A 26,390-nucleotide genomic window follows, 5' to 3' on the forward strand; every position below is an offset into this window, starting at 1 on the left:
CAGGGCAATGGGCCGTAACCATGGCAACGCATTTAAACGCATGGCAACGGGCCGGTAACCAGGGCAATGGGTCGTAACCATGGCAACGCATTTAAACGCATGGCAATGGGCCGGTAACCACGGCAACGGGTCATAACCATGGCAACGCATGTAAATGCATGCCAACAGACCGGTAACCATGGCAACGCATGCCAACAGACCGGTAACCATGGCAACGCATGCCAACGGACCGGTAACCATGGCAATGCACAAACAGTGGCAGTTAAGCTAAGTTCAAGTCAGCAGACAACGGAGCTAACTAGCAGCAGCTAGCTAGCCCAACCCAACAGAGGTGTTCTCAGCGAAGTGAAGAGCGTAAGAACTGAGGGATGACTGTGATGACAGTGGCTATATGGGCAGGCGGGGCCGTCCGTGTCATCACACGTCATCTGCTTTAAAGGCGTGAATAAAGGTTTCTTCAGCCAGGACACGCGAGGGCGTTATATCCCATACTTGTGTGTTGTACCGAGTGAATCGACTGAAAGGGAACCGTTTACACTCTGCTATCCCAGTATGAGTTCTTTGCTAAAAAAAGAAAGAAAGGAAAACAGTGTACGGTTATACAGTTTATGTGTGTATATTGTGAATTCTGTAGAAAGGAATGGTGTGTGTGTGTGTGTGTGTGTGTGTGTGTGTGTGTGTGTGTGTGTGTGTGTGTGTGTGTGTGTGTGTGTGTGTGAGAGAGAGAGACCCCCACAGCAGGAGGCCCTTGAATTAGCATCCGCCCTCGTTAGCACCGCGCTTTCATTTGAGGCCCAATCCCGCTGGTTTAACGGCCACGACGCCTCTCCCTTTCCACTGCATTCTTTCCAAATCACTTCCACCACCAGCAGGAAAAGACAGAGCACTGCAAACAACAACACACACACACACACACACACACACACACACACACACACACACACACACACACACACACACAAGAATAGTTGTCTGAGTGTTTCAGCATGTGAGCGTCCATAATAACAACGGTACCAGACATAGGCTGTGTTTGTCTTTGTAGGGGGTAATGAGTGTGTGTTTGCTTGTTGACAGTGTATTTACACTGAGAGAGAAAGCAGGAAGGATCAGAGGCTTTTATGTGCTGAATGGGTGTTTTTTCTTTGTTTTGGACTGCAGGTTAACCTGCAGCATCTTGAGCAGTGTTGGCTAACAATTACGTACAATCTGTGGCACATACTGTGTGTTCTGAAGCAGCTTGTGGATTTCACACTTTGGTTCTATTTGTACTTTTTTTCTGATTCATATGCTTCATGATGCTTTCGCAACTCTGTGAGATTCTGCAATGTTTTTCTTTTTATTGTTGTGACATTGATTTTAAATCTAGGCGATGTGAGAAGCGTGTAGATCAGCGGTCCCCAACCTTTTTTGCGCCACGGACCGGTTTGTGCCCGACAATATTTTCACAGACCGGCCTTTTAAGGTGTCGCGGATAAATACAACAAAATAAAACTAGTACCGGTACCGAAAAAAAAGATTTATTCATAGCACACGTGAAAAGACCCAGGAAAACAGAGTTAACAAAATAACTGCTTATTTAAGCAGTTATTTAACAAACGCAGGCAGACAAGGAAAATCTGAACTTGAGCTCTTTTATCTTCATTCAGTTGTCATCAGTTTCACACTGTGTGTGTGTGTGTGTGTGTGTGTGTGTACGTACATCGATAGTGAATCTGTTCACATTGACAGACAGTAGGATGATTGTGAAAGGGTTTGGGAAGTTGGATCTGCTGAAGTCTCTGCGTACAAAGTCTTGCTGCCCTACCGCAGTGATGACATGCATGTGTGTAGTGTTTGTGTGACCGAAACACAACTCCTTCCAAAAACGTGTGTGAGCTCGACACCTCCTGTGGTCCTCACCAGCATCCTGTGTGACATCCTTGTTGGCCTGGCTAGCAGCTCTGCACTGTTGTTGTGGGTGAAACCATGGCAACAAGAGCAGCTGGCAGTGATGCTGTAATTTCTTTTAATTCCTTTCTAATTTATTTTTATGTTTAAGCGTTTAGGTTGAGACCTTTCCAACTTTCTCGAGTTTTTCAAGATGACAAACATTTTTTTCAGTTTTTTGTTTGCAAGAAGTAAAGAAATTAGGAAGCTGTCCTGCTGCTCTGTACAGTCACTTCAGAAAGTCTTTACATTGTAAAGTTCACATTTTTTTTCCCCCCCATTTCAGATCTCAAATTATTTAATATTTTGAGTGTTAAGATATATTTCAAAATACCAAAAGGTGAATGTAATTTAGAAGCTGTTTGCCAATCAGCCTTATACAGCTGAAATAGAAGAACATGTTATTTACCATCAGACCAAAAAAGGAGAAACAGGCCAAGTCAAAAACCACTACAGCTGATTTTTGAAAAATCGCCTATTCACCATTCACCGCTTTGGTTAGGGAGGCAACTTTAGCCGAAACGCTGGTAGTTTGGTACATTTACCCTGATTTATGGCTATTTTTTATCATAGGTGTCCTAATATGCAGTGTGAACTGGTGAGTTTGTATACGCACAATTCGCCCTTTTCTAAACTATGTGTAATCAATTGAGCTTGTCACATGTGGCCCCCAGTCACGTTATGAAAGCAAACAGGACAACAGCAACATCTAAGGGTTTGAATGCTTGTGTAAATGAAAGAGTCCAGTTTTTTTTTTTTAATGTTAAAAAAATTGAGTGTAGACTTGAATGTCATCCTTATCCATTCAAAATTCAATCTACAACACCTGAAAGTTTGCAATAAGAGGTGTGTGTGTGTTTGACACAGACCACCGAAGTAGCTGGTCAGCTGGAGTTTGACAGCATATTTGGCATAGCTGGGAGCTCAGAGCACTGGTTACAAAGAGGAGGCAGACCATGTGTTTGGCCTGCTCTGCGTCTGAGAGGGAAACACACCCACATCCTTAGACAGGCAGAGAGGCATGCACGCGCAGTCTCACACACACACTGAATGCATTGTCTGACATCTCCATATATTTGCTCTCTTGTACATAATATTTACTTTGCAATGCTTTATTTGAAAATCTAAGTTCTAAAAATAAGAGTTCATCCACAGAGTTTCCCACAATGGAATAAAAATATACGCTTTAAAACCACCTTTACCTGTCAAAGGTGGTGTGGGGTCCTGAGTTTCATTTTAGGGCTTCCTAAAGAATGAATATGGACTACACTTTAACAAAGGGACAGGAAGAGATCCCACAAGCTTGCTTACAGTGGGGCAAAACAGTATTTAGTCAGCCACCAGTTGTGCAAGTTCTCCTGCTTAAAAAGATGAGGCCTGTAATTTTCATCATAGCTATACCTCAACTATGAGAGACAAAATGAGAAGAAAAAAAATCCAGAGAAATCATATTGTCTGGTTTTTAAAGAATTACTTTGCAAATTATTGTGGAAAATAAGTATTTGGTCAATAACAAAAGTTCATCTCAATACTTTGTTATATACCCTTTGTTGGCAATGACAGAGGTCAAATGTTTTCTGTCTTCACACACTGTTGCTGGTATTTTGGCCCATTCCTCCATGCAGATCTCCTCTAGAACAGTGATGTTTGTGTTGCCCAGCCCAAAGAATTTCAACTCCCTCCAAAGATTTATCCTATGGGGTTGAGATCTGGAGACTGGCTAGGCCACTCCAGGACCTTGAAATGCTTCTTATGAAGCCACTCCTTCATTACCCGGGCGGTGTGTTTGGGATCATTGTCATGCTGAAAGATCCAGCCACGTTTCATCTTCAATGCCCTTGCTGATGGAAAGAGGTTTTCATCCAAAATCTCACGATACATGGCTCCATTCTTTCCTCTACACAGATCAGTCGTCTTGGTCCCTTTGCAGAAAAACAGCCGCAAACCACCCCCATGCTTCACAGTAGGTATTGTGTTCTTTGAAAGCAACTCAGCATTATTTCTCCTCCAAACACAACAAGTAGAGTTTTTACCCCAATTTTCTGTTTTGGTTTCATCTGGCATTCTCCCAATCCTCTTCTGGATCATCCTGCGCCGGTCAGAAAAGGATCCTGCTGTAGAAAGTAATATTAAATACATTCTAACAACAGCGATCCTCTCTAGCAAACTTCAGACAGGCCTGGACAAGTACTGGCTTAAGCATGGGACACGTCTGGCCTGGCGGCGTAGTGTGTTACTGATGGTAGCCTTAGTTACTTTGGTCCCAGCTCTCTGCAGGTCATTCAGTAGGTGTGTGGTTCTGAGACTTTTGCTCACCGTTCTTGTGATCGTTTTGACCCCACGGGGTGAGATCTTGCGTGGAGCCCCACATTGAGGGAGATTATCAGTGGTCTTATATGTCTTCTAATTGCTTCCACAGTTGATTTCTTCACACTTCGCTGCTTAATTATTGCAGATTCAGTCTTCCCAGCCTGGAGCAGGTCTACAATTTTGTTTCTGGTGTCCTTTGACAGCTCTTTGGTCTTGGCCGTAGTGGAGTGTGACTGTTTGAGGTTGTGGACAGGTGTCTTTTATACTGATAACGAGTTCAAACAGGTGCCATTAATGCAGGTAACGAGTGGAGGACAGAGGAGCATCTTACAGAAGCAGTTACAGGTCTGCGAGAGCCAGAAATCTTGCTTGTTTGTAGGTGACCAAATACTTATTTTCCACCATAACTTGCAATTAAATTCTTTAAAAGTCAGACAATGTGATTTTTTTCTGGATTTTGTTTTTTCTCATTTTGTCTTTCATAGTTGAGGTATAGCTATGATAAAACTTACAGGCCTCTCTCATCTTTGCACAATTGGTGGCTGACTAAATACTGTACCAAGGAATAAAAACCACTGATTGTCAACTTTTTGCTTTTCCTAATCTGGTCAGCTATGTACTGTAGAAGTCACAATGATTATGCTGCGAACTTAAACTCTTTTATTAAAACAACATTTGATTGTTTCGCAGATGGATTTTCTGTCAATACAAGCAAAACTAGTGCTGAGCAGAAAATGTCAACATCATATTTTTTTGATTGGACACAGACTGAAATGTTTGGATGGTTGCCGAGTTAGTACAAGATACAACGTTAGTTACATCATTTGCAGTAAGCAGTTACATAAAATTAATCACTGCAAACATTCCAGCCTATGGAGCATGGCTGATTTCACATCGACAGCTTTTTCAAACAAAATGGTAGAAAATGTGTGTTTCACAATAAAATAAGAAAGAAACAGATCACTGCATCAGTCTCCTAGCTGCTTTGCCAAATGGGAAGAACTTTCTCCCTGAAAAGCATGAGAGCATGGTTTGCATGTTGTTTTTGCAAATCAGTTATCACCCATTGGACTTATAACCAAGGTGTACAAAAGAGCTTCACGTCACCTCTAAATGTAGATGAACTACAGCAGCAGGAGACCACCCAGTGTGGTCTCCTGCTGCTGTACCTTCTTACTGCACACGTCCTTAAAGGCGGTATTTATGTGAGCCAGAAGCTGCAGACTGCTCTCACTCCCTTTCAGACTTGTTTTAACTATGGATCTGTAGATCAGTGAAACAGGATATCATTAATATGGTCATCCCAAGCACGCAGCTGTGGTTGTGAATGCAAAAGCGCCACCCACCTGTTGTTTAGACCATCTGATTGTAAATGACAGCCAATCAAAAGAAAGCAGGCTAAAAGGAAGAAGAGCTTTGGGTGCCTAGAAAAGCGCTATGTAAAAGCAATCTATTATTATTATTATTATTATTATTATTATTATTATTATTATTATTATTATTATTAAGAGTTGTAGCAGATAAAGTCTAAGAACATGGAGTTGGAAATGAGCATAATAGACTTTATAGAAATGTATCAATACCTGTGAAAGGTACGTTGTTATTAGTAAAGTGTCAAATGCAATGGAAAGGAAAATACAAGATTCAAAAGAAGAAAAGTATGAGAGATTTAAAAAAAAATAAATTGTGATGTGCAGTAGGGAGTTATTAATATAAAGAATTGTGTGCAGTATATAGTGTGCTATATTAAATTTGTGGGGTCTTGCAGGAATGATTAGCTCGTGCTCTTCAGTCCTTCCTTTAAGCAGCAGAGAGTCCAGAGGGAGATTGGTATGAGGACTTACTGAGACATGTAGTAAAGACAAAAAATAATTCACTGAAACTGAGCAGTGGCAGCAGCAACAACAAACATGGTGAGAGTGCCGTCTAACCCGGGGCCATCGGGGGAGAAGTTAGCTATTTGGGTCACTGTCACGGCCGAGCCATACATGTAATTAGACTTGGGAAACTTCTCTCTCCGCACATGGAAGTTTTTTCTGGGAAACGGGCTAGGCTGCAAACAGGAAGTTGACATCTAAATAAAGTGCACCCCCCCTTTGCCCCCTCCTGCCCCGCGCAGGAAGCTTGCTCGGCCCTTTTTAAACAGTTACACAGACGGGAACCTTCGAAAGGGAAGCTTTAAATAGGCGAAGCCGCGGCCCGGCTCGGCCCAGCTCAGCACCGCAGCGGTCTGGGCCCCGGCAGCAAGGGACCATCTTAACAGTGACTGTCGCTGCCATTTTTACCCCGGTGAGGTCAGGCCTGTCCTGGGAGTCCACTCTGGCCACCAGTGTGATAAGTCATTGGGCTTGGTAGGCTGTGGTTTACACAGTCCATACTTTGGTGTCCAAGTTAGTCCACTTTAGGTCTGCAGGGTCAGTTGAGTTTATTGACCAGTCACGTGGTCAGAAACGGGCTGTCTAAGCCTTTCATCTTTGCCGCATTTATTATCTTTGTATGATTTTCATGTTGCACATAGTTTTAATTCACGTGCAGCATTTTTGTTTCATCGCAGTCTCCTGCTGTTTTTCCTCTTACAGACCAGCTTCATGCATCATTTTCTCTTCCTTCAGTGACATCAGGGCTCGTGGCTGAAGTTTACAGTGACTGGCATATTTCTGGTTCATGTGTGGGTCTGAGTCTGTGTTAGTTTAGATGTTGTGTCTAACCCTACATCCCCTAAGGGGCTGTTGGGATGTTTTTTTTCTCTTTTTACACGGGGTATTTTCTTTCTTTCTTTCTTTTTTTTTTTATATTTCTTTTTTTTATGTTTGTGCTTTGGGTCCTCGCCACCCCTCCCTGTGCCCTCCATGCCACCCCTGACTAAGTCGGGGCCTGGCTGCCTCTGTGGTGGCGGTGATACCACAGCCTTAATGACAGGGCCGTGGAGCTCTGCGTCCGCCTCGCCCTGCCGCCTCACCTGCAACACACTCGCCAGTTTACACACTGCTGCAGGAACAGCACTGACTTGTGTGTGTGTGTGTGTATAGTTAGAATAATGCTGCTAACACTATTACTAACTGGATGGTTTTACTGACAGTGGCCATTATGTGGATGTCTCAGCATCCTTATTTGAACGCACTTGTCACGCTACTGACATGCCGCTCTCACGCTTGACGAGCAGAGTGCTCCCTGGCTGAAAACTAAGTGGTGTCTCTAAAACAAGAGTGCAGCCAGTGTTGCAGCTTTGCCAAGCAGAGGAAAGTCTAAAGTGGGATTAGGTAATGTAGCGAAGAACCATTTTTTGTACACCATGCTGCTTTTTTCCTTCAGCTGGAAGCTGTGAGGCTCTGAGTAATTGTCTAAATGACCAAGCTGGTTATCCAAATGGTTCATTTTACCACCATTCAATGAGCCACGAGTGGAATTGTGTCATTTTCAAGGGTGGAGTGTGGTGGGTGGGTAATTGTTTTGAAATTGTATTGAGTTTATTGGATGTATTTAGACATAATTGCTCGACTTTAAAGGCTGATTCATGCGCTGACAAAGACAAAGTCCACTGTGGTGGATCCACTCAGATCTAAATGCTTCATTGTTTCAATGAAAGATAAAACGTAGCACACTAGAACTAACATGACACCGTCACTGTGGGAACCTCCAACTACAGCGAGCCACTTGGTGAATCTGTTTGCAGTAAGTTGACCAACAGCTTTTTTTTTTTCCTTTTCAATAAATGTGTTTTCTGTGTCTTTCAGATATGCGACAACTCTTTAAGTTACGCTTTGACATCCGACTCATCAGTTAATTCCACTCTCAGATGTCAAATCTTCAAACTGTTCATCCAGTTTTGAGTAATATGAATGCGTTTGAAGCAGACTTGAATCAACGTGACGTTACATATTTTTACAAGTACATCAAAATATCCTACAAGTACATTTTTCCTTTCAAGTACTAAAATGAATACAAAAGCGCTCAAATTGCAAGTATTATAATGAATAGAACCTGCTCCTGTGAAATCCATGGTTACTTTGCATTTCTTCTGTTGGTGCTGTATGTTGTTAAAGCCTTCCATAGACAGACATGTAGCCAAAGATGAAAGCAACACATCTACAAGTCGGAATATTCTGGATAATGTCACAACATCCCACATTGACACAACAGTTGTTTTGTGAACCAAAGTGTAACAACCCTGCTTCCAGGTCTTTTCCATATAGACCTGTGATTAAAAGCTAGCGCTGCTACTGTATGATTGTTGAACATGAAGGCAAATCTTGGCCCTGCAGGCCTCCAGTTGAGAAAACAGGATCTGCTGCACTAGCTCGTGGCCTGGCCTTGTTAAGGTTGCATCACTGGGTGCATATAGCATGACTTATGTCCTTTTGACCCTTTGAAACTGGCATAACTAACTTCATTTGGAGAGTGCAGCAGGAGGAAAGTTATGTGAACACACACAGCCACACAGTTCACCTCTTACAGTTCAGCTGCTGATCTCCTTTCTTTCTCTCTCTCTGTGTTGCAGGTGGAGGGGGTAGGCCTGTACTTCCGTCAGCAGCTCCTGCAGTCCCGTCATCGTGGCGCCTTCGAACTGGCTTATGTGGGCTTTGTACGCCTCACAGACATGTTGTGCAGGTGCGTATGTGTCTGTGTTCACATTCAGCATAAATGGACTGAAAGGTGATACTGTTGGACGGCCATGGGCATTAGCTTCCATCACGACAGTGAGTGTCCCTGTGCCTTGTAATTAGCAGTAGGCAAGCACACTCAGTAATGTTCTTCAGATATAATCCACTCTAAATAAATCAAGGCTGGATAATTGGATTTATTTCTAATCTGGTGCCCTCTGGATGGCCAGCAGAAAGGCATGGGTGTGAAAGAACTGAACTGCTGGTGACAGAGAAAACCCACGCTGGCACAGGGCGAACATGCAAGCCTCTGACGATCTCATTAAAAGAAACATGCAGCTCCTTTAAAGTGGAGTCAGACTGTTAAATACCCTTTAATGGTCAAACACATTAAATCATGGACAGCATGAAAATCTTGGAGAGACATCTGTGATGTTTTGGGGTGTATGAGTGCCCGTCCATCCGTCCATTTTCTTTGGGTTACCTAATCAAGCCTATCCCAGCTGGTGTAGGGTGAGAGGCGGGTCACGACCCTGGACAGGTCGCCACTCTGTCACATCTGTAGCCAATTTATGGTAAAATGGTAAATGGCCTGTATTTATATAGCGCTTTACTAGTCCCTAAGGACCCCAAAGCGCTTTACACATCCAGTCATCCACCCATTCACACACACATTCACACACTGGTGGAGGCAGCTACCTTGTAGCCACAGCCACCCTGGGGTGCACTGACAGAGCGCCCCAATTTAGAATCCTCAGTTAACCTAACCCTACTAAACTGCATGTCCCCATTTGTGCACACAGTGTGGGTAGTCTGTAGACGTGTAAAGGCACCAGGGACATGGATAGGTTTTTGAGCAAAGTACGCTGCAATCCAGACAGCGTCAGGGAAGTCTTTGCTCATTTCAGCAAAACGTTCTGCACGTAACAAAACTGCAGGAAAAGATTCGGTCCCTTATGAAACAGAAAATATGATAAAGGAGGTCCTGAAGTCCTACATCAAACAAAAACATCTCAGCTTCAGCTTGCAAATTCTTGAAATGATAACTACAACTTATAGACTGAAAGATTAATCGATCTCAGACAAAAACAGAAAAGTGCAACTCATAGCTCATAACATTTTCAAACTTTTTCTTTGAAAACCAGCATTTTGCAAAACACTTCTTTGCAGTATGAGAAAAGAAAATGACAGTTTTCCTGCGCTTAAATTGCTCAGTGAAGAGCAATAGCCTGGTTTGGCCTCAGTGCCAGTGTGCTGCCAGGGCCAGCGTTAAACTTGGCTGGAGTGACATATGACGCCAAAGTCCTCATCACCTGTGCTATTCCTAGAAATAATCTCTCTATTATTCTCCCGAGGAGGAAGAAAATATTTGTTTTAATTCTAAACGACATGAAAGAATTTCTCACTTTCATGTACCTCCCAGTTTTCCTCAATGGTGGGTTGTGGAAAACGTCTTTAGCCCTGCGGCGGGTCACCAGCCACAAAACCGTCACAGCAGTGTTGACTTTGAACCACCCAGTGCTGAGCAGTTAAAACAAAACTCACTTGTTTTGTTCTTGTGTAGAAACCAGGCTCTCTGTGCGTTGTGTAACATTTTAGCGGTCGTGTGTAGGAGTACCGGGGAGTGTGTGCGTCCTGCCGCTGGCTTGTGTGGATGCGAGTGTGTGTTTCCATGAGGGAAAGGGCAATGTGTGGATGGTATGCAGGCCGTGTGCTGGGTTATGGGGTGTTGATTGCGGGGTGCTTAACCGCAGCCTTTTGATGCTCTGCCTCGGGATCTGGCTTCGGTGTGTTCCACTGTGTTTGCACTCTTTCACTCTGTCTCTTTGTCTCTCTCTCCATTCTTCTCAGTTTTCTCTTTCATTCACTCTTTCCGTTTATCTTCACTTTCTCCTTTCTGTTTCTTTTTGACTAAATTCTTTGGTTATACAAGTGAATTTCTATCTGCAGTTGTTTATAGCTGTGGTTTCCATTTTTGTGCTGAGACATGCCCCCAGCAGTTGTTGTTCTACTAATAACAGCGTAATTTTGCGGTAAAACAAATATAGTTAATGTCAGTTCATGTCGAACGTCATGTCTTAATAGTCATGTCTTTCAGTAGCTTTCTTTCCAAGCTCCTCAGACAGTCTTGAGACCATCTCTCATAATAATATTTGCAGCCCTTTATTGAAGGGCCATATAGATGCATGGAAATACAGTATATAAGGCAAAAACACCATTTGGACAGTTATAACAAGCTTGAAAGTCAATATTTGGCATGACCAACTTTACTTTTCAGCATACCTGAACTCTCTTAGGCAAACTTTCTTGTCATTTCTTTAAGAAGTCTTCAGGAGTAGTTCTGCAGGCTTTTTGAAGGACATCCAAAGCTCTTCTTTGGACGTTGGCTGCCCTTTGGCCCATTCTCTGTAAAGATGGTCCCACACATGTTGAGGGGAGAGGCCAGTGCTTAATTGGTTTGGGTTGGTGTGTTTGTTTGGGATCACTGTCACTGAAATTGAAAGGTGGAAGAAAGTTTTCTTCTCTGATGAGGAAAAAATGTAACCTTATTGGTCCTGATGGTTTCCAACGTTGCTGACACAACAAGCAGATCCCACCCGAGATTTTTCTGCGCGTCACAGTGGAGGCGGCGCCACAATGGTCTGGGGTGCTTTTTCCTTCAGGAGGTGCAGGGGCGTCAAACGGCCACTGGCTCTGTCCAGATGTTGCAGAGAGCGTCCCTCGTGATTTATTATATGATTTTTTTTTTTTGCCATTTGTCACGTTGTCTTAAACTTTTGATTGGGAATGTATTTCTCACTTATACAATTTTATTGCACCAATTTTATTTTGCATTTTAGCTATTTATCTATTACTGACAAAGCCACTCACGCTAACACTTGTGACCATTTTCCTCCTTTTAGCTGTTTTCACCATTAACATTTTTTGGGATATTATTGGAACATTTATTCATTGCTTTTTTACTTTGTCAATAATTTAGCCAACTTTTCACCAGTGTATATTTTGCGTTATATATTTTAACATTTATTCAAAACCTTTTACTTTAACTGTTTATTGATTATTTGCAGCTACCTGCTTTTAAAAAGAAAGTATTTGTTAGCTTGCTGGCTCAGCTAGCCGGTTATTTTAGCAAACTGTTTCAGTGTCTGTGTTCACTCTTATTTGCAACAAGTGCCGTGTACTGCTCTGTTCAACATGTGGCTGTTTTTATACATATTTTTTTATATTGAGTACTTTAATACCAGCAGTATACTGGGAAGGAACATCTGGATACAAGTACTCTGAAAGAGAAAACTGGATTTCAGTACGCATTCACTGCATGATGATGTTTGCGCCCTCACTGTGAGGCTGGATTATGCATCAGTACTACATCTTTACTCTTTCCCACAAATGTCATTGTTTTAATTTGCCCACTCTGCTTATTTGGCTTTTGTCAAACAGCTGTTTGTTACAGAAGTAACAGATCAGTGTGTGTCCACCAGAGCTGCTTCATAGATGATCAGTTTGAAACAAAAACCCCAAAACCTACTGTGGGGTCTGTCTGATTGTCAGCGGGGTTTTTAACATGCGAGCATGTATCCAGGTTTGATGAGAGTGGCCTGTTTTGGTTTTGTGTATATGGAAAATGATGAGTATGACTTTACTCATGTGTGGACTACAGTGCACAGGGAAACTTAAAAGATTTCAGTCTTTGTTGCTTACGTCCATGTCATTGTTTTGTGTGTGTTTGTGTATAAGGAGTGGAAGTGAGGCCCTGCAGCAGCTTCCTGCTCGCTGGCTTTCTGAGGTTCTGGAAGAGGTCAAATCCAGCGACCCATCATCTAAGCTGTGCGCCACGCGACGAAGCGCTGGAATACCTTTCTACATCCAGGTGTGTAAGCAATATTTTTAAAGATATAAACAGAACAAATGGGCTAAAAGATGATGCAAAGGGTGCTTGTAAGGTTTCAGATTTGTTGCTGGACTTGCTATTGACTCTAAGTGTTGGCAAGAGCCTAATGTTTAAATTTCCGACACTTCAGAAACCACAGGCTTGTCAGTAAACATCACATTCCTGTGACTTGGCTGCTGCAGAGTGTGCGGTAGAGTGGTGGTCATGTTGGTGGTCACACCAATTTCTTCATGAGTATAACTCTCTCAGGACACAGTGACCCTTTGTTGCAGCTGATTGCTTCTCTTGCTTATTTCTGATAAAACTTCCAGATTTAAAAAAAAAAATAAATTATTTTGCAAATAGAAATGTGTCACTGCCAACTGCAGCGGTCATCCCGAAGACAAAACGAGGACCATAAGCAGTAACCATTTGGTCAAAATTAGGGTTTGCAATAGAAACCTTGTGTGTTTTTGTTCCTGTTTACTCCCAAAAGTAGCGCAATAAGCAGTTCTTGGCATACCGGTGAAGCACTCGTGCTGGAAGAACACTCCGTTTCCTAATCTAGCCATCTTTTTTTTCCCCCCTCACGTACAACACACACACACTCACTCACTCACTCACTCACTCACTCACTCACACTCACACTCACACTCTCTGGTTGTCCCTCCCGTCAGTAGTCCCACAAATTACTAACACTGTGTTAGTCTCTGACTCTTATTTAGTCTCAGCTCGCGTCTTCACTTCCTTTGATTCCTAATATCGAAACTAGACGTGACTGAGGGGATGTTATCAGCAGTCATTTTGAAGCGGCTTACTCTTCTTTTGTGGTTTTGGTCAGACAGCCGCGTCGGTGATGTCACTGACTCGCTTGTTTTCTTGTGTGTGAGGCACGTGCGAGGCGCACGTGCCTCACACACGTAGCTTGATTGAACGGGATGCTTCACATTAGTCTTAAATTAATTTAACCGACTTTCTGAAATGGACTTTTAAGGGCTCTGACGTCTTCCTGATCCTGTTTCTTTTCTTTTTGTTTTTTAAGACTTTCTAAACATTATCTGTGATGAATAGTAACATAACAGAAGAGCTTTAACAGGACAGAGCCTGACAAGTAGGCTGGGTGATTAAAACTGAGGATGAAGAGAGACGGAGAAGATAAGATGAAGGTGAATGAAGCAGAGGAAGTCTGAGAAGAAGAAGTTGCCACTTTGGCAGAACTCCAGACCACATTCCTAGACAGACATGGAGTCAGATCCGGGAAGGCTGGCTCATGCTGGTCCTGACTAGTTCATAGGAACCAGGCTAGCCCTCCTTTTCCTCTTGGCTTCCTCTGCTTCTAACCTCAGAGTTCATAAGAGCCAGATATGCCCCACCCTCTCCATCTTATCCTTCAAGGTCTAAGTCTTTACCATAAGCCAGGTAGGTCAGACACATCTGGCTCGCATCAGCTCCAGCAGAGATGACTTCTTTCTCACACAGCAAAGTGCCGTCACCTCCACACACACTCCCGCATTCCCATCTCCCACTCCGAGCTCATACAAATGATCTCGTTCAGTCAGCCTGTCAGAACAGACTAACTTATGGGATTTTATGAATGTATTTTTTGTTATTACCATATAAATGTGACTCAGTTTAGCGGGCCACGATAAAACCCTGAAGCATAGACTATTTAATAGACGGATGCAGTAGCTGCAAAGGGGCTATTTGCAGTGTACCAGCACTCCCACAGGATATCACACCTGATGTCATCATGTGATTGGTTCTTGAAAAGGCTCATCAGTAAAAACAGAAAATCATTATGGGCGAGGTCTTTAAAATAGGATATGTCTGTTGTTTTATTCTTGAACTAAAATGACTTTGCAAGCCTCACAGTTCAAAAATAATCCTTATTTATCTCATGCGAGGTCTTTGTAGCCCCTCACTTCATCCTCAGTTGGAAATAAAACAGTTTTAGCTCCCTGTAAGTCGTCTGATTGGCTGCCCCTCACAAACAAAAGATGGGCACAGTAGCATTATCTGTTTTTTTTCTCCCCTTGCCCAGGCTCTGCTCTCCTCTGAGCCCAAGTCGTCCAGCTGCAGCCTGTTGAAGATGACCATGAGAGAGCTGATCGCTTTGGCCATGCCTTCTGCTGACAAGACCACTGACACCTCCACCGTGCCTCAGGTTTCGCCACCTAGCAGCTTCATTAATCATAATTCTAGTCAGATCTAGCCTCACAGATCAGGAAGTGAGATTTCCTGAACACAATTTTTTGTAAAAGCACAAAGGGTCATTTTTATAATCGCCTTAATGTTTCTGACACTGTATTCAAGGTGGAATTTTGTCTGTGGCTCACAGGTCCATGCTCTGAACATCCTCAGAGCTCTGTACAGGGACACTCGTCTGGGGGAAAACATTGTTCCTTTCGTCTCAGAAGGGATGCAGGCTGCAGTGCTGGGCTTCACCTCTCCTGTCTGGGCAGTGAGTCTTTACTTCCTGTTTTTTTTTTTTTTTTTTACCTCGATTTATTGTAATCTGAACATCACAACAAACCAACGTTTGGAGTGCATACTTGATCGGCGGTTACTCACTAACCCATGGTGATAATTAGCTTTTATAATTTCTCTCTCTTCGTATTCCAATTTCTTAACCTCCATTTGTTTTGTTTCCCAGGTGAGGAACTCCTCTACTCTTCTTTTCAGCACTCTGATCACAAGGATTTTTGGCGTGAAGAAAGGGAAGGACGAACACTCGAAAAAGAACAGGTTTGCTTCTCGTGCCTCTCTTGAACTCACCTACCGTGTTCAAGTTTCAAGCTGTGTGCATCAGTGCGTAAAAGGTCAAGAAAGTCACAAATACTAGTTTAAAAAAAGCTCTTGTTTAATAGTGAGCATTATTTGCCTTAAAATAAACAAACAAACAAAAAAATCACATAATTCAACAGACATAAAGATAAGATAAGATAAGATAAGATAACCTTTATTAGTCCCACACGTGGGAAATTTGTTTTGTCACAGCACGAAGTGGACAGTGCAAAAGTTATGAGGCAAAAATTAGAATACAATAAGGATAAATACAGTACACAACTGTACAGAATAGAATAAAATAAAATACTATATACAGTAGAATAAAATAAAATAAATATACAATAAGATAAAAATAGAATACAAATACAAATACTATATACAACTGAGTAAAAATACAACGATGACAGAAAGGATTATTGCACTTAGTATTATTGCATATGTATGGATGTGTGTGCTTGATCAGTTAAAGTCTTTATTATGGAGTCTGACAGCAGTGGGGAGGAAAGACCTGCGAAATCTCTCCGTCCCACACCGTGGGTGCCGCAGTCTCCCACTGAAGGAGCTGCTCAGTGCTGTCACAGTCTGCTGCATGGGGTGGGAGATGTTGTCCAACAGGGATGACAGCTTAGCCGCCGTTCTCCTGTCACTCACCACCTCCACTGGGTCCAGAGGGCATCCTAGAACAGAGCTGGCCCTTCGGATCACCCTGTTCAGTCTCTTCCTGTCCCCAGCAGAGATGCTGCCGCCCCAGCAGACCACGCCATAAAAGATAGCAGAAGCCACAACAGAGTCATAGAAGGTCTTCAGGAGTGGGCCCTCCACTCCAAACGACCTGAGTCTCCGCAGCAGGTACAGCCTGCTCTGCCCTTTCCTGTAGAGGGCGTCTGAGTTATGAGTCCAGTCCAGTCTATTGTTCAGATGAACAATAAAATGAGAAATCTAAATCAAAATTTGCAGTTCAATGAATCCATATTTGTACTACAACAACAGCAACAATCAAACACTCATTGCATGTTCTTAAAGCTGAGATAATAAAAAAGGCCCAGTTAAACACTGGTTATGTTACCATTTAACCACAAAGGGGTGCTGTTGTAACACCACCCAGGCTGAAGGGCAGTTTTTCACTCTGCTCAGGCTTCCTGACTGCAGGATGCAGGTTTTCCTCTGTTCCTGGAATATCAACAAGGAAATGACATGGGAAGCACAGAATAGGGGGAAGTCTTGCTTGGAAATGTAATCTGCAACTAAATTACTGTTACTGATATAATATGAAAAGTAATTGAGTCTTCCCAGATGAGGTCAACAACATAACAAAAAAGGCACTTTTTGCACCTCGGGGTGCTTTTATGTTTCTTACATAGAGAACAGAGTGGCTGATGATTAAAAACGGAGAGAATGGAATCACTAAATCTGAAACTTGTTTTATGAAACTTGAATTATTAAAAATTTAAGAGCTCGATCACATTTTTCCTCTCAGCACCAGCCAGTGTTGGCAGGAGTTTGTTTTTCTGAGTGTTCCAGCTGTTCTTCCTCTCCACTGTCACCAAGTGCTGATCATGTCTGTTCTTTCTTTAATATTGTAGGATCTAACTTATAAACCCATTTTTTGCTGTGAACTGCTCTAGAATAAATAAAACTAAGCAGAGCTGAAAGAAATCCTGGTTTCAGACCTGGCGTTTAAGAAGACTTTGTCTTTAAAAGCAGTAAGACGGTAATGTTTAGACTAGCAGTCCCAACAGCGCAGGTGATGAAGAGCTGTCAGATGCTGAGTGTTGGATACGATGATATATTTATGTGCTGATCTACAACCGTCACCCAGAATGGGTTTTGGCTTGTGTAAATGACAAATGTATCTGTTCGTTATTTTAGCTGGAAGGTTATCAGCTCTGCTGTCAGAGATTGTTTGAAAGATTGTGGATTGTTCCTGAGGTTTCAGAAAGAGTCTTAAATTCTAACAGGCTCCCAAAGCCTTGTCAAACCACCATCCAAGTGTTTGGAAACCTTGAAATTAAAAATTATAGCCTGTGCTTATCGAGTGTTCTTTCTAAGTATGTTTTATAATCTGTTGTTTGTAACTCGAGCGCAGCATAACTGGATAGTTGGTTTGCGATCTTCCATTTTGTCTCTGACTCTCACAGCGCGCACAGATACCTGCTAATAAGTGCTGCGTAACACAAACCTCTGAGGTTGTCCTGTACAGCTTGAACTGTCACGCAGATGGCCTCCCTCTAGAATACTTTGGTGTTCAGAGGAGTTCGTGAGGAGCTCTCTGGTTGCCCAGATCTTGGATGTGCTGCACACTCACGACCTTTGATCGCAAGGCAGTTGAACAGGTTGCCTGATAGGAGGCATTGAGCACAACTCGAGGGGACTCGACTCCTCTGGCTGCCAGCTCGATGTATTGCTGTAAAGCTGTACGGCTGCAGAATATCCGGCTGGTGTGAAGGTTGGTTTTCAACCTTTTCAGTGGTAATTACGGGGTGAAAGCTGATAAGACCACTCACTAATGATGGGAGCACTGCTAGGCTCTCTGCATCCCAGCTCCCACTTTGTTCTTTATGTGCTTTGTTTTTGTGAATAAAAACATTGTATGAAATCAGCCTGTCAGCACAAGAATATTAGCATGCTGTCAGAACCACAGAGCTGTTGGCCCGACTGTAGATTCTGCGTCTTGTTAAGCGTTACTTCACTGCCCTTACCCTAACCCTGCAGAGTGGCCTTGCACAACTTGTAACCATAATATATAAATCCCTCACATGACTGATAGCTTATTTTCCTCCGGTGAAACTGATACAGGGATCCGTCTAATATTCCGAGCACATTAAAACAAACATGGTAATAATGTGCATGTACTGTTTGGCTGCTTATGTTCAGCGTCTATATTCAGCTCAGAAGAGATTTGTTACTGCGTGTATAATCTGGGGTAAAGTTTCCCAGGGTTTTGGGTCGTGCTCAGTCTGGTTCCCTGTGCTGTGTTTCTACTGTCTGCCTTACTGAAGCCCGCTGAACGTTAACCAAGCTAACAATGCTGCACTTTATCTTGTCTGCTTTTACTTGTGTTTTCAGTCTGTTGTCGAGCCCTCTGCATAGCTCTCTGTTAGTCACTTCCTCCTTATCTGTTTATTCTCGTTATTAATGCAGGGAGTTATTTTTATGTGCCCGTGGGAGTGTGAGCGTGCTACAGTTAATAACAAATAATAAGTGATGGTGAAGAGAATTAGCTTTTGATCCCTGAATCTTTCATTTGACTTTCAGAGGTACATGTTTGTGTTTTAGTGTTCTTGGTCTCTGATTATTTTTCTCTTCTTGCAGCATGTTAGTCATAATACGCGCGGGTCCAGAAAGCTGCGTCTCATTTATAATTGTGTCTCTGAGAATTTGAGTGTTTTCCAAAGTCTGGTCTGTGTTATTACCGTGATTTTATGGTTGTGAAGTGTGGCAGCAGAAAATGTATTGTGACAGCTTGTCCAGTCTAATATTCGTGTGTGTGTGTGTGTGTGTGTGTGTGTGTGTGTGTGTTTCTTGGTCGACTGAAGCCGGAGCATAAACGCATCTCTCTTTCTCACACAAACCAGTTTATTTGTGTCATTATGTGTATTTGTGTGTTTAAAAGGGCTGAGCATTTCGGGGTGTGTGGGAATTTCAGCTGTGTATTTTCCGAAGTTGCTCACATTCAGGCGCGTCGTTTGCTTGCCGATCGCCGTTCCACTAAGCTCCAGGCTCTGGGCCCTCTCGCCTCTCGCTGACCGCACAGTGATGCTGATCCGATACAGTTTGTTGAGATAAACGTGAGCATAAACAAAACTGACAGAGCAAAGATTGTACTCTGCACTCCAAGCAACAAAAAAACCTACCAGTTGTAACAAGCTCTGGCATAGCAGTGGAAAAAGGAAACTGGGATCTATTCAGTGTGTGCTAACCCGGGTGTTAAGATACTGGGAATGCTCTGGGATCAAGTAAGTGTCAGGTTTTTTCTCACTTTAAACTTCAGCAGCACAGTTTGATTTGCTTGTGCTGTAGTCTTTATATTTGATATGTTATCAGAAAAATGGGCTTAAGGAGCAGTAAGAAAATGCTACGACTTCCCCTAAAAAATCAAAAACCAAATCTGATCTTAAATCTGTTCATCCTTCAAACTAACTCAGAGACCAAACAGCAGTTTTCAAAGAGCCTGTTCTGATCGAAACTTAAGGCAGAAGTGCGATCGATCGTTTTTCTTTCTGAGGGAGAGGATTCACCACGAATGACCCCAACTGTGTTTTGTGCCACTTTCCTTGGAAAACTCCATTTTTGGCCCCACCTACAAATAGATTTGTTTACAAATGACCCTTCTCGGTAGATTTCATCCTCTTTTCCCCATCTACGCTCACAGAATGCGCTGCAAATCTACAAGTGCGAACGATCAGAATGGGAAGTTGTGCAGAGTTGCAAAAGGAAACTACCTATTAGGCAAGCTATATTTAAATTATGTTTTTTTTTTTTTTATAGGCGGATGTGTGGAGCTAGTGTGTAACCGCTGATGTATCATTGCGCAAACACTGTTGTGCTATTGTAGCTGGTCAACCTGATGATGGCTGCAGCTACGTGACGTTATTTTAGTTCAGTGGTTCTCGCTCCTATAAATGGCCAAAAAGGTCATTCTGAGGCACCGTCTTCATCAGAATGAGAAGCAAATTTAAAATTTCACTCTAAAAGTTGTCATTGGACTGTTTCCAGTCGAAAAAGTCCAACAACTCTATCAATTGAAGCGTGTCAGCACTTCAGTCAAATTGTGTGATCAAATTGTTGCACTGCAGGAATCATGATTCATATCTCATAGTTAATATAACTGAAAATAAACAGTTTTTGGCCGTGAAATGTAGTGAAGAAGAATAAAAATGTATTTTTAAATATTATTTAACCTTTATTTATACAGGTAGTCACATTGAGATCCAATGTCTCATTTGTAAGAGAGACCTGTCCACTTAAAATGATGACAGAGGTCAGTAATTTGCACCAGAGGTACACTTCAACTGTGAGAGACAGAATGTGAAAAAAAATCCATGAATCCACATGGTAGGATTTGTAAAGAATTTATTCGTAAATCAGGGTGGAAAATAAGTATTTGGTCAATAACAAAAATACAACTCAATACTTTGTAACATAACCTTTGTTGGCAATAACAGAGGTCAAACGTTTACTATAGGTCTTTACCAGGTTTGCACACACAGTAGCTGGTATTTTGGCCCATTCCTCCATGCAGATCTTCTCGAGAGCAGTGATGTTTTGGGGCTGTCGCCGAGCAACACGGACTTTCAACTCCCGCCACAGATTTTCTATGGGGTTGAGGTCTGGAGACTGGCTAGGCCACTCCAGGACTTTCAAATGCTTCTTACGGAGCCACTCCTTTGTTGCCCGGGCGGTGTGTTTTGGATCATTGTCATGTTGGAAGACCCAGCCTCGTTTCATCTTCAAAGTTCTCACTGATGGAAGGAGGTTTTGGCTCAAAATCTCACGATACATGGCCCCATTCATTCTGTCCTTAACACGGATCAGTCGTCCTGTCCCCTTGGCAGAAAAACAGCCCCATAGCATGATGTTTCCACCCCCATGCTTCACAGTAGGTATGGTGTTCTTGGGATGCAACTCAGTATTCTTCTTCCTCCAAACACGACGAGTTGAGTTTATACCAAAAAGTTCTACTTTGGTTTCATCTGACCACATGACATTCTCCCAATCCTCTGCTGTATCATCCATGTGCTCTCTGGCAAACTTCAGACGGGCCTGGACATGCACTGGCTTCAGCAGCGGAACACGTCTGGCACTGCGGGATTTGATTCCCTGCCGTTGTAGTGTGTTACTGATGGTGACCTTTGTTACTTTGGTCCCAGCTCTCTGCAGGTCATTCACCAGGTCCCCCCGTGTGGTTCTGGGATCTTTGCTCACCGTTCTCATGATCATTTTGACCCCACGGGATGAGATCTTGCGTGGAGCCCCAGATCGAGGGAGATTATCAGTGGTCTTGTATGTCTTCCATTTTCTGATGATTGCTCCCACAGTTGATTTTTTCACACCAAGCTGCTTGCCTATTGTAGATTCACTCTTCCCAGTCTGGTGCAGGTCTACAATACTTTTCCTGGTGTCCTTCGAAAGCTCTTTGGTCTTGGCCATGGCGGAGTTTGGAGTCTGACTGTTTGAGGCTGTGGACAGGTGTCTTTTATACAGATGATGAGTTCAAACAGGTGCCATTCATACAGGTAACGAGTGGGGGACAGAAAAGCTTCTTACAGAAGACGTTACAGGTCTGTGAGAGCCAGAGATTTTCCTTGTTTGAGGTGACCAAATACTTATTTTCCACCCTGATTTACGAATAAATTCTTTACAAATCCTACCATGTGGATTCATGGATTTTTTTTTCACATTCTGTCTCTCACAGTTGAAGTGTACCTCTGGTGCAAATTACTGACCTCTGTCATCATTTTAAGTGGGGGAACTTGCACAATCGGTGGCTGACTAAATACTTTTTTGCCCCACTGTATATATCACAAAAATGTTACATTTTCGGTGAATCTCGGGCAACTTGATTTGCGTGCAGTGTTTTCAGCTGGGCGGCGTGTACCTGAGGTCGAGTGTTACATCAGTTTCTTTGTGAGTATTTATTACACGACGTGCTGCGGGGAAAAGCCTGTTCTAAGGTTTATTTTTTAGCACCTGACGGCTCTTTTTAGAGTCTCGTCCGTAAACGCTCTGCATACTATTTCACCTGATTCAGTTTATTTTGAAAATTCTCAACAGAATCTTCAGCTTTATTGTGAAAGGTTTATGTGGAAAATAAAGAAGCGGACGGCGGAGCCACGCGATGGTTTTACCGTTTTTATTTGTTGCTAACGACAACGAATAAAAACAGTCGCTTGCCCGTCCGTAGGTTGGTTATATTAAATATAAGAGAAAGAGAGAACTGTAAGAAATTCTACAGTGACCATTAAAACGATGGAAAAAAAAATGGCAGTAAATAGTTTATTTTGCGACACCATGAAACAAACGAGAGCATAATATGAAACATAGACGTTTTCATATCGTCATCGGATATATATCGTTATATCAAACAGCCCTACACTTCCGCCTTCCTCCTCTCTCCTTCTCTGACGCCTTCCAGGGGAAGGAGAGAAAGAAAGGACACAAACACTCATCCCATTTGACCTGATTCAAGTCAGCATGTTTACTGGGATGGATGTGCAGAACCACAACTGTGTGTTTTATATTAAATGTGTGTGTGTGTGTGTGTGTGTGTGTGTTTGTAGTGTAGAATCCAGTTGTGACTGAAGCACTATGTGATCTCTCCAGTCTTGTGATCAAGTGCTTGGCAGAGCAGACCTCTTCCCTTTAGGAATGACTTTATTTAGATGAGTCGAGTTAAATAAAAACTTTATTGGCCCTGAGGCTGAATGGCGGTTGTAGCAGAGAGACCGCCTGTGTTAAATATAAAGTTTGTCATTTTATTGACGTGTGTGTGAATACATAAGCAGAAACATGTGACAGCAAAAGGGGTGCAGTGGATATATGGATCCACACACAGATCGGTTTCCATTTGTAGGTGTGGGTAAGCAAACATTAAGGTTTGATTTGTTTAGACACAGAGTATTTATCCTGAGAACGTCTCCTTATCAGAGCTTCTCAGTATTTGGCAGGAGGCTCGCTCCATTACCTCCCTCCCCCCATCGCCTATGGCTCGACTTGGTACTGTTTGTCACTTTTATAGAAGGGGAGTTCCTGGTACATAGGAATTTAATCACAACTAACAGTAATTTAAGTAAATGAAGCTCAAGTTGGAGCACAATAAAACTACTAGTTTCCTTTTTTATTTGTCCTCTTGTTTAACGTTATACTTGCTTTACTTGTGAATCTCTTTGTAGCTTGAAATCACCTTCCTGTTTTGCTTCCCAGCTGCTTCCGATCTTCGACTCTAGCTCAGTGGCGTCTGGTAAAGTACTTTTTTCCACAGGGGCTCATTTTCATTCATTTCTCTTTTTGCATAATAATTCTCCTTACAAACAAACAACCCTTCTTTCTATGTTCCTTTGCTCTACATCCAGCATTTTTCAGACTATAATATTTCAAACCTCATAGACGCAGACAAGCAATCCAAAAAGTAATAAACTTTCCAGCTTTATTCCTTCTTTCTTTTTTAGGTTTGTTACTCTAATGTTTCAGTGTCTGCTATAAAGGGTGGGCTCCACATATTTCACTTGTCAGAGTCTATTTACTCTTCAGGCAGAGCAGCACACAGTGTGTGAGAGCAGTCCTGTGACTGTTTAATAGCAGCCTTCTTGAGTTTTGGCTTAAGCCTGCCCCCTGCGAGTTTCAAGAGGAAGTCCTGCATTACAGCTCGGAAAACAAGAAAAAATACCCGAATTCCATTTATAGGGATCGCAAGTTCCTCAGCCTCTGCTGCTCTGAGTTTGCATTTATTTTAATGTGCACTTTTCAAGCTTGAAATTAATCACATATATGTATGTATATTTAATTATATATATATATATATATGGGGTGCAACGATACACAAAATTCACGGTTCGGTTCGGTTCGATACTTTGGTGTCACCGTTCGATATTTTTTCGATACAAAAAAAATGTTCATGCCTTTTTAATTTGTCATTTATTAAAATTATAAATATATATTTTAACTCAAAAGTACAGTTTTTAAATTTAATGTTGCTGAAACAAAAGTAATTAAAAAAATAAATATATCTCAGGGCTCTCAAAATTTCAAAATCCCTGGTAGCCCTTCGGGCAGGGACTCTTCAGTTTTTGGTAGCCCAAAATAAATGTAAGTAGCCCGAATAAAAAAGAGAGCAATTTTTTGATTGATGTTTTGTTTCCTGCTTTGTTTCCTTTACAATATTATACATTAAAGTATAATATTGTAAAGGAAACAAAACATTAATCAAAAAATTGTTGAAAAACAAATTACAACATTGTATAAAAATTACAGTCATCAACTCAAATACTTGGTTCTAATTGAACAGAAATTTCTATGAACTTGTAAGAACTGTGTAGGACATGAATCAGTCTGTGTCAGATCCTGAATTTGAAATTTCCACTGAAGTCACGGGTAAGAGACAAGTGGAACCAAGATCGAGGCCATTTGCTTTTTGAAGTTTGCAAAGACTGCTAAATTGTGCCAGTGGTAGTTCACTCTTTGCAACATAGTAGCTGTTCTAAACAGATTTTTCAGGTTTATTTTTAGTATGTTATTTGCAATTGGTGTTTGTTCTGGGAAAGATAGTGCAGACTGAGCAATAATGCATTTCTTTTTTTTTTTTTTTTCTGCTTTTTTCAAATGGTGAAATTTATTTTAAGCTAAATATAGAACTTAAATGTGTTATGGAAAGTGCTGTGCTACTACAAAAGATCAGAGGGATGCAGTTTTGGAAAGAATAAAGCCTATTTGAACACTGCCTTACAGAGCAATTTGGGGGCATTGATTATGTTAATAATCAAATCAAGGGCTTTAAAATTAAGGGGTAAACACTACCCTATATCAGCTACTCTACCACATGTCCCAGTGAGCCTTAATGATGGAAAGATGGATCCTCTCGAATCAAATACAATCTATATAAACAAATTACAAAACTGACTGATGTAGAAAAGTTGTTTTTTTGTCCGATCACAACTGAAACTTTTTGCTGCATCTCCACAAAACCTATGTAAATAATGTAGCTTAAACAGCATTAAAGACAGTATATTCTTTAAACTGCTATATAGTGGTGTATAAATTTAGGACCACATGATGATACTAACTTGGGGTTTTAACTTCCTACCTATTCCTTTTTTTTTTTTTTTTTTTTTTTTTTTGCATTTCTCATGGGTTCTAATGGGGGCCTTTCTTAAAATGACTGGTCCCAGTAACAAAGGCACTTGTCGACTGAGAAATCGAGAGAAAACCAACAACACACCCGGCAGAACACTATGTTATTTACACGGGTGCACATAAGTGGTCCGCATGTGCGCATTCACTGTCAAAATAAAAGAGCGCACCAGATAAGAAGTTGCAACGCGCGTTTGCGTCCATATAAAAGGCTGTTTTTGTCCGCTAGAGTGGGATTTTCACGGCACATTCCGCACCACACCTCTGTGCGTTCATCATTTGTTTGAAGCCAGCTCACCTCCTGCAACCACTTTTCCGAGAATACGTGCTTCTTTTGTGGTTCGGATTCCTTCTGACATTTCTTTGGAGGTAGAGGAACACCAAAGTAATTGCTTAAAGGAGCTTCTTCGACATCTTTAAGAGTTCTAAACAAATGTCTGTCCTCCTCCAGAAAATCTTATGTATGCAAACACGCGTTGCAACTTCATATCTTGTGCGCGTTTTTTATTTTGACAGCGAATGCGCACCTGCGGACCACTTATGTGCAGCCCCGGTTATTTAGCTCGTCATATTGCAGCCACAGAAATTCTTTTGTCCATGAAACCATAAAGCTGCACTTTCTTTTTGCCTTATAGTCTGATTTGTCATAACTTCTCCGTTTTGTGGTAAGCTTTTCTTTGGCTGTCACTTCTTCACCCTGACCTGTCTTATTTGGCTCAGCAGAACTAAAATATATATCTGTCTGTGAAGGTTCTCAGTCATCCAGGTCATCGTAGTCAAATATATATTCTGCTGCTTTTACACACACACTCACATAAGCTCAGCGATTCTCTGTGCGATCAACCTCTCACATGTTTAAGCTTGCTGCGGGAGATTTCACTTGTCATGTTTGCATAGTAAGCTAACGATTGATAAGACGATGTCAGAGGAATTGGTGCGCAAATTATCATCACTCACCAAACAGTGCTGTCGCTCTCTATACACAGTTCGCGCGATTGCAAAGTGAAAGCAAAAAACAAGCGCAAATTCAAATGCTATTGCAATATGTC

General features: G+C 42.0%; 1 protein-coding gene across 1 annotated transcript in view; it reads left to right on the forward strand.

Annotated features, from left to right (window-relative positions):
* Nucleotides 1-26,390, forward strand: part of thada (THADA armadillo repeat containing) — a 122,871-nt gene that overhangs the window by 17,041 nt on the left and 79,440 nt on the right. The window contains exons 22-26 of the mRNA XM_085368927.1: nt 8,735-8,844; nt 12,576-12,708; nt 14,750-14,872; nt 15,047-15,169; nt 15,362-15,453. Coding sequence (XP_085225053.1) covers nt 8,735-8,844; nt 12,576-12,708; nt 14,750-14,872; nt 15,047-15,169; nt 15,362-15,453 — 581 coding nt within the window. The remainder of the gene's footprint in view (nt 1-8,734; nt 8,845-12,575; nt 12,709-14,749; nt 14,873-15,046; nt 15,170-15,361; nt 15,454-26,390) is intronic.

The sequence above is a fragment of the Diplotaxodon limnothrissa genome, linkage group LG13 (assembly GCF_057381915.1).
Source record: "Diplotaxodon limnothrissa isolate DT_005_m linkage group LG13, D_limnothrissa_male_GT1.1, whole genome shotgun sequence".
Lineage (NCBI taxonomy): Eukaryota > Metazoa > Chordata > Actinopteri > Cichliformes > Cichlidae > Diplotaxodon > Diplotaxodon limnothrissa.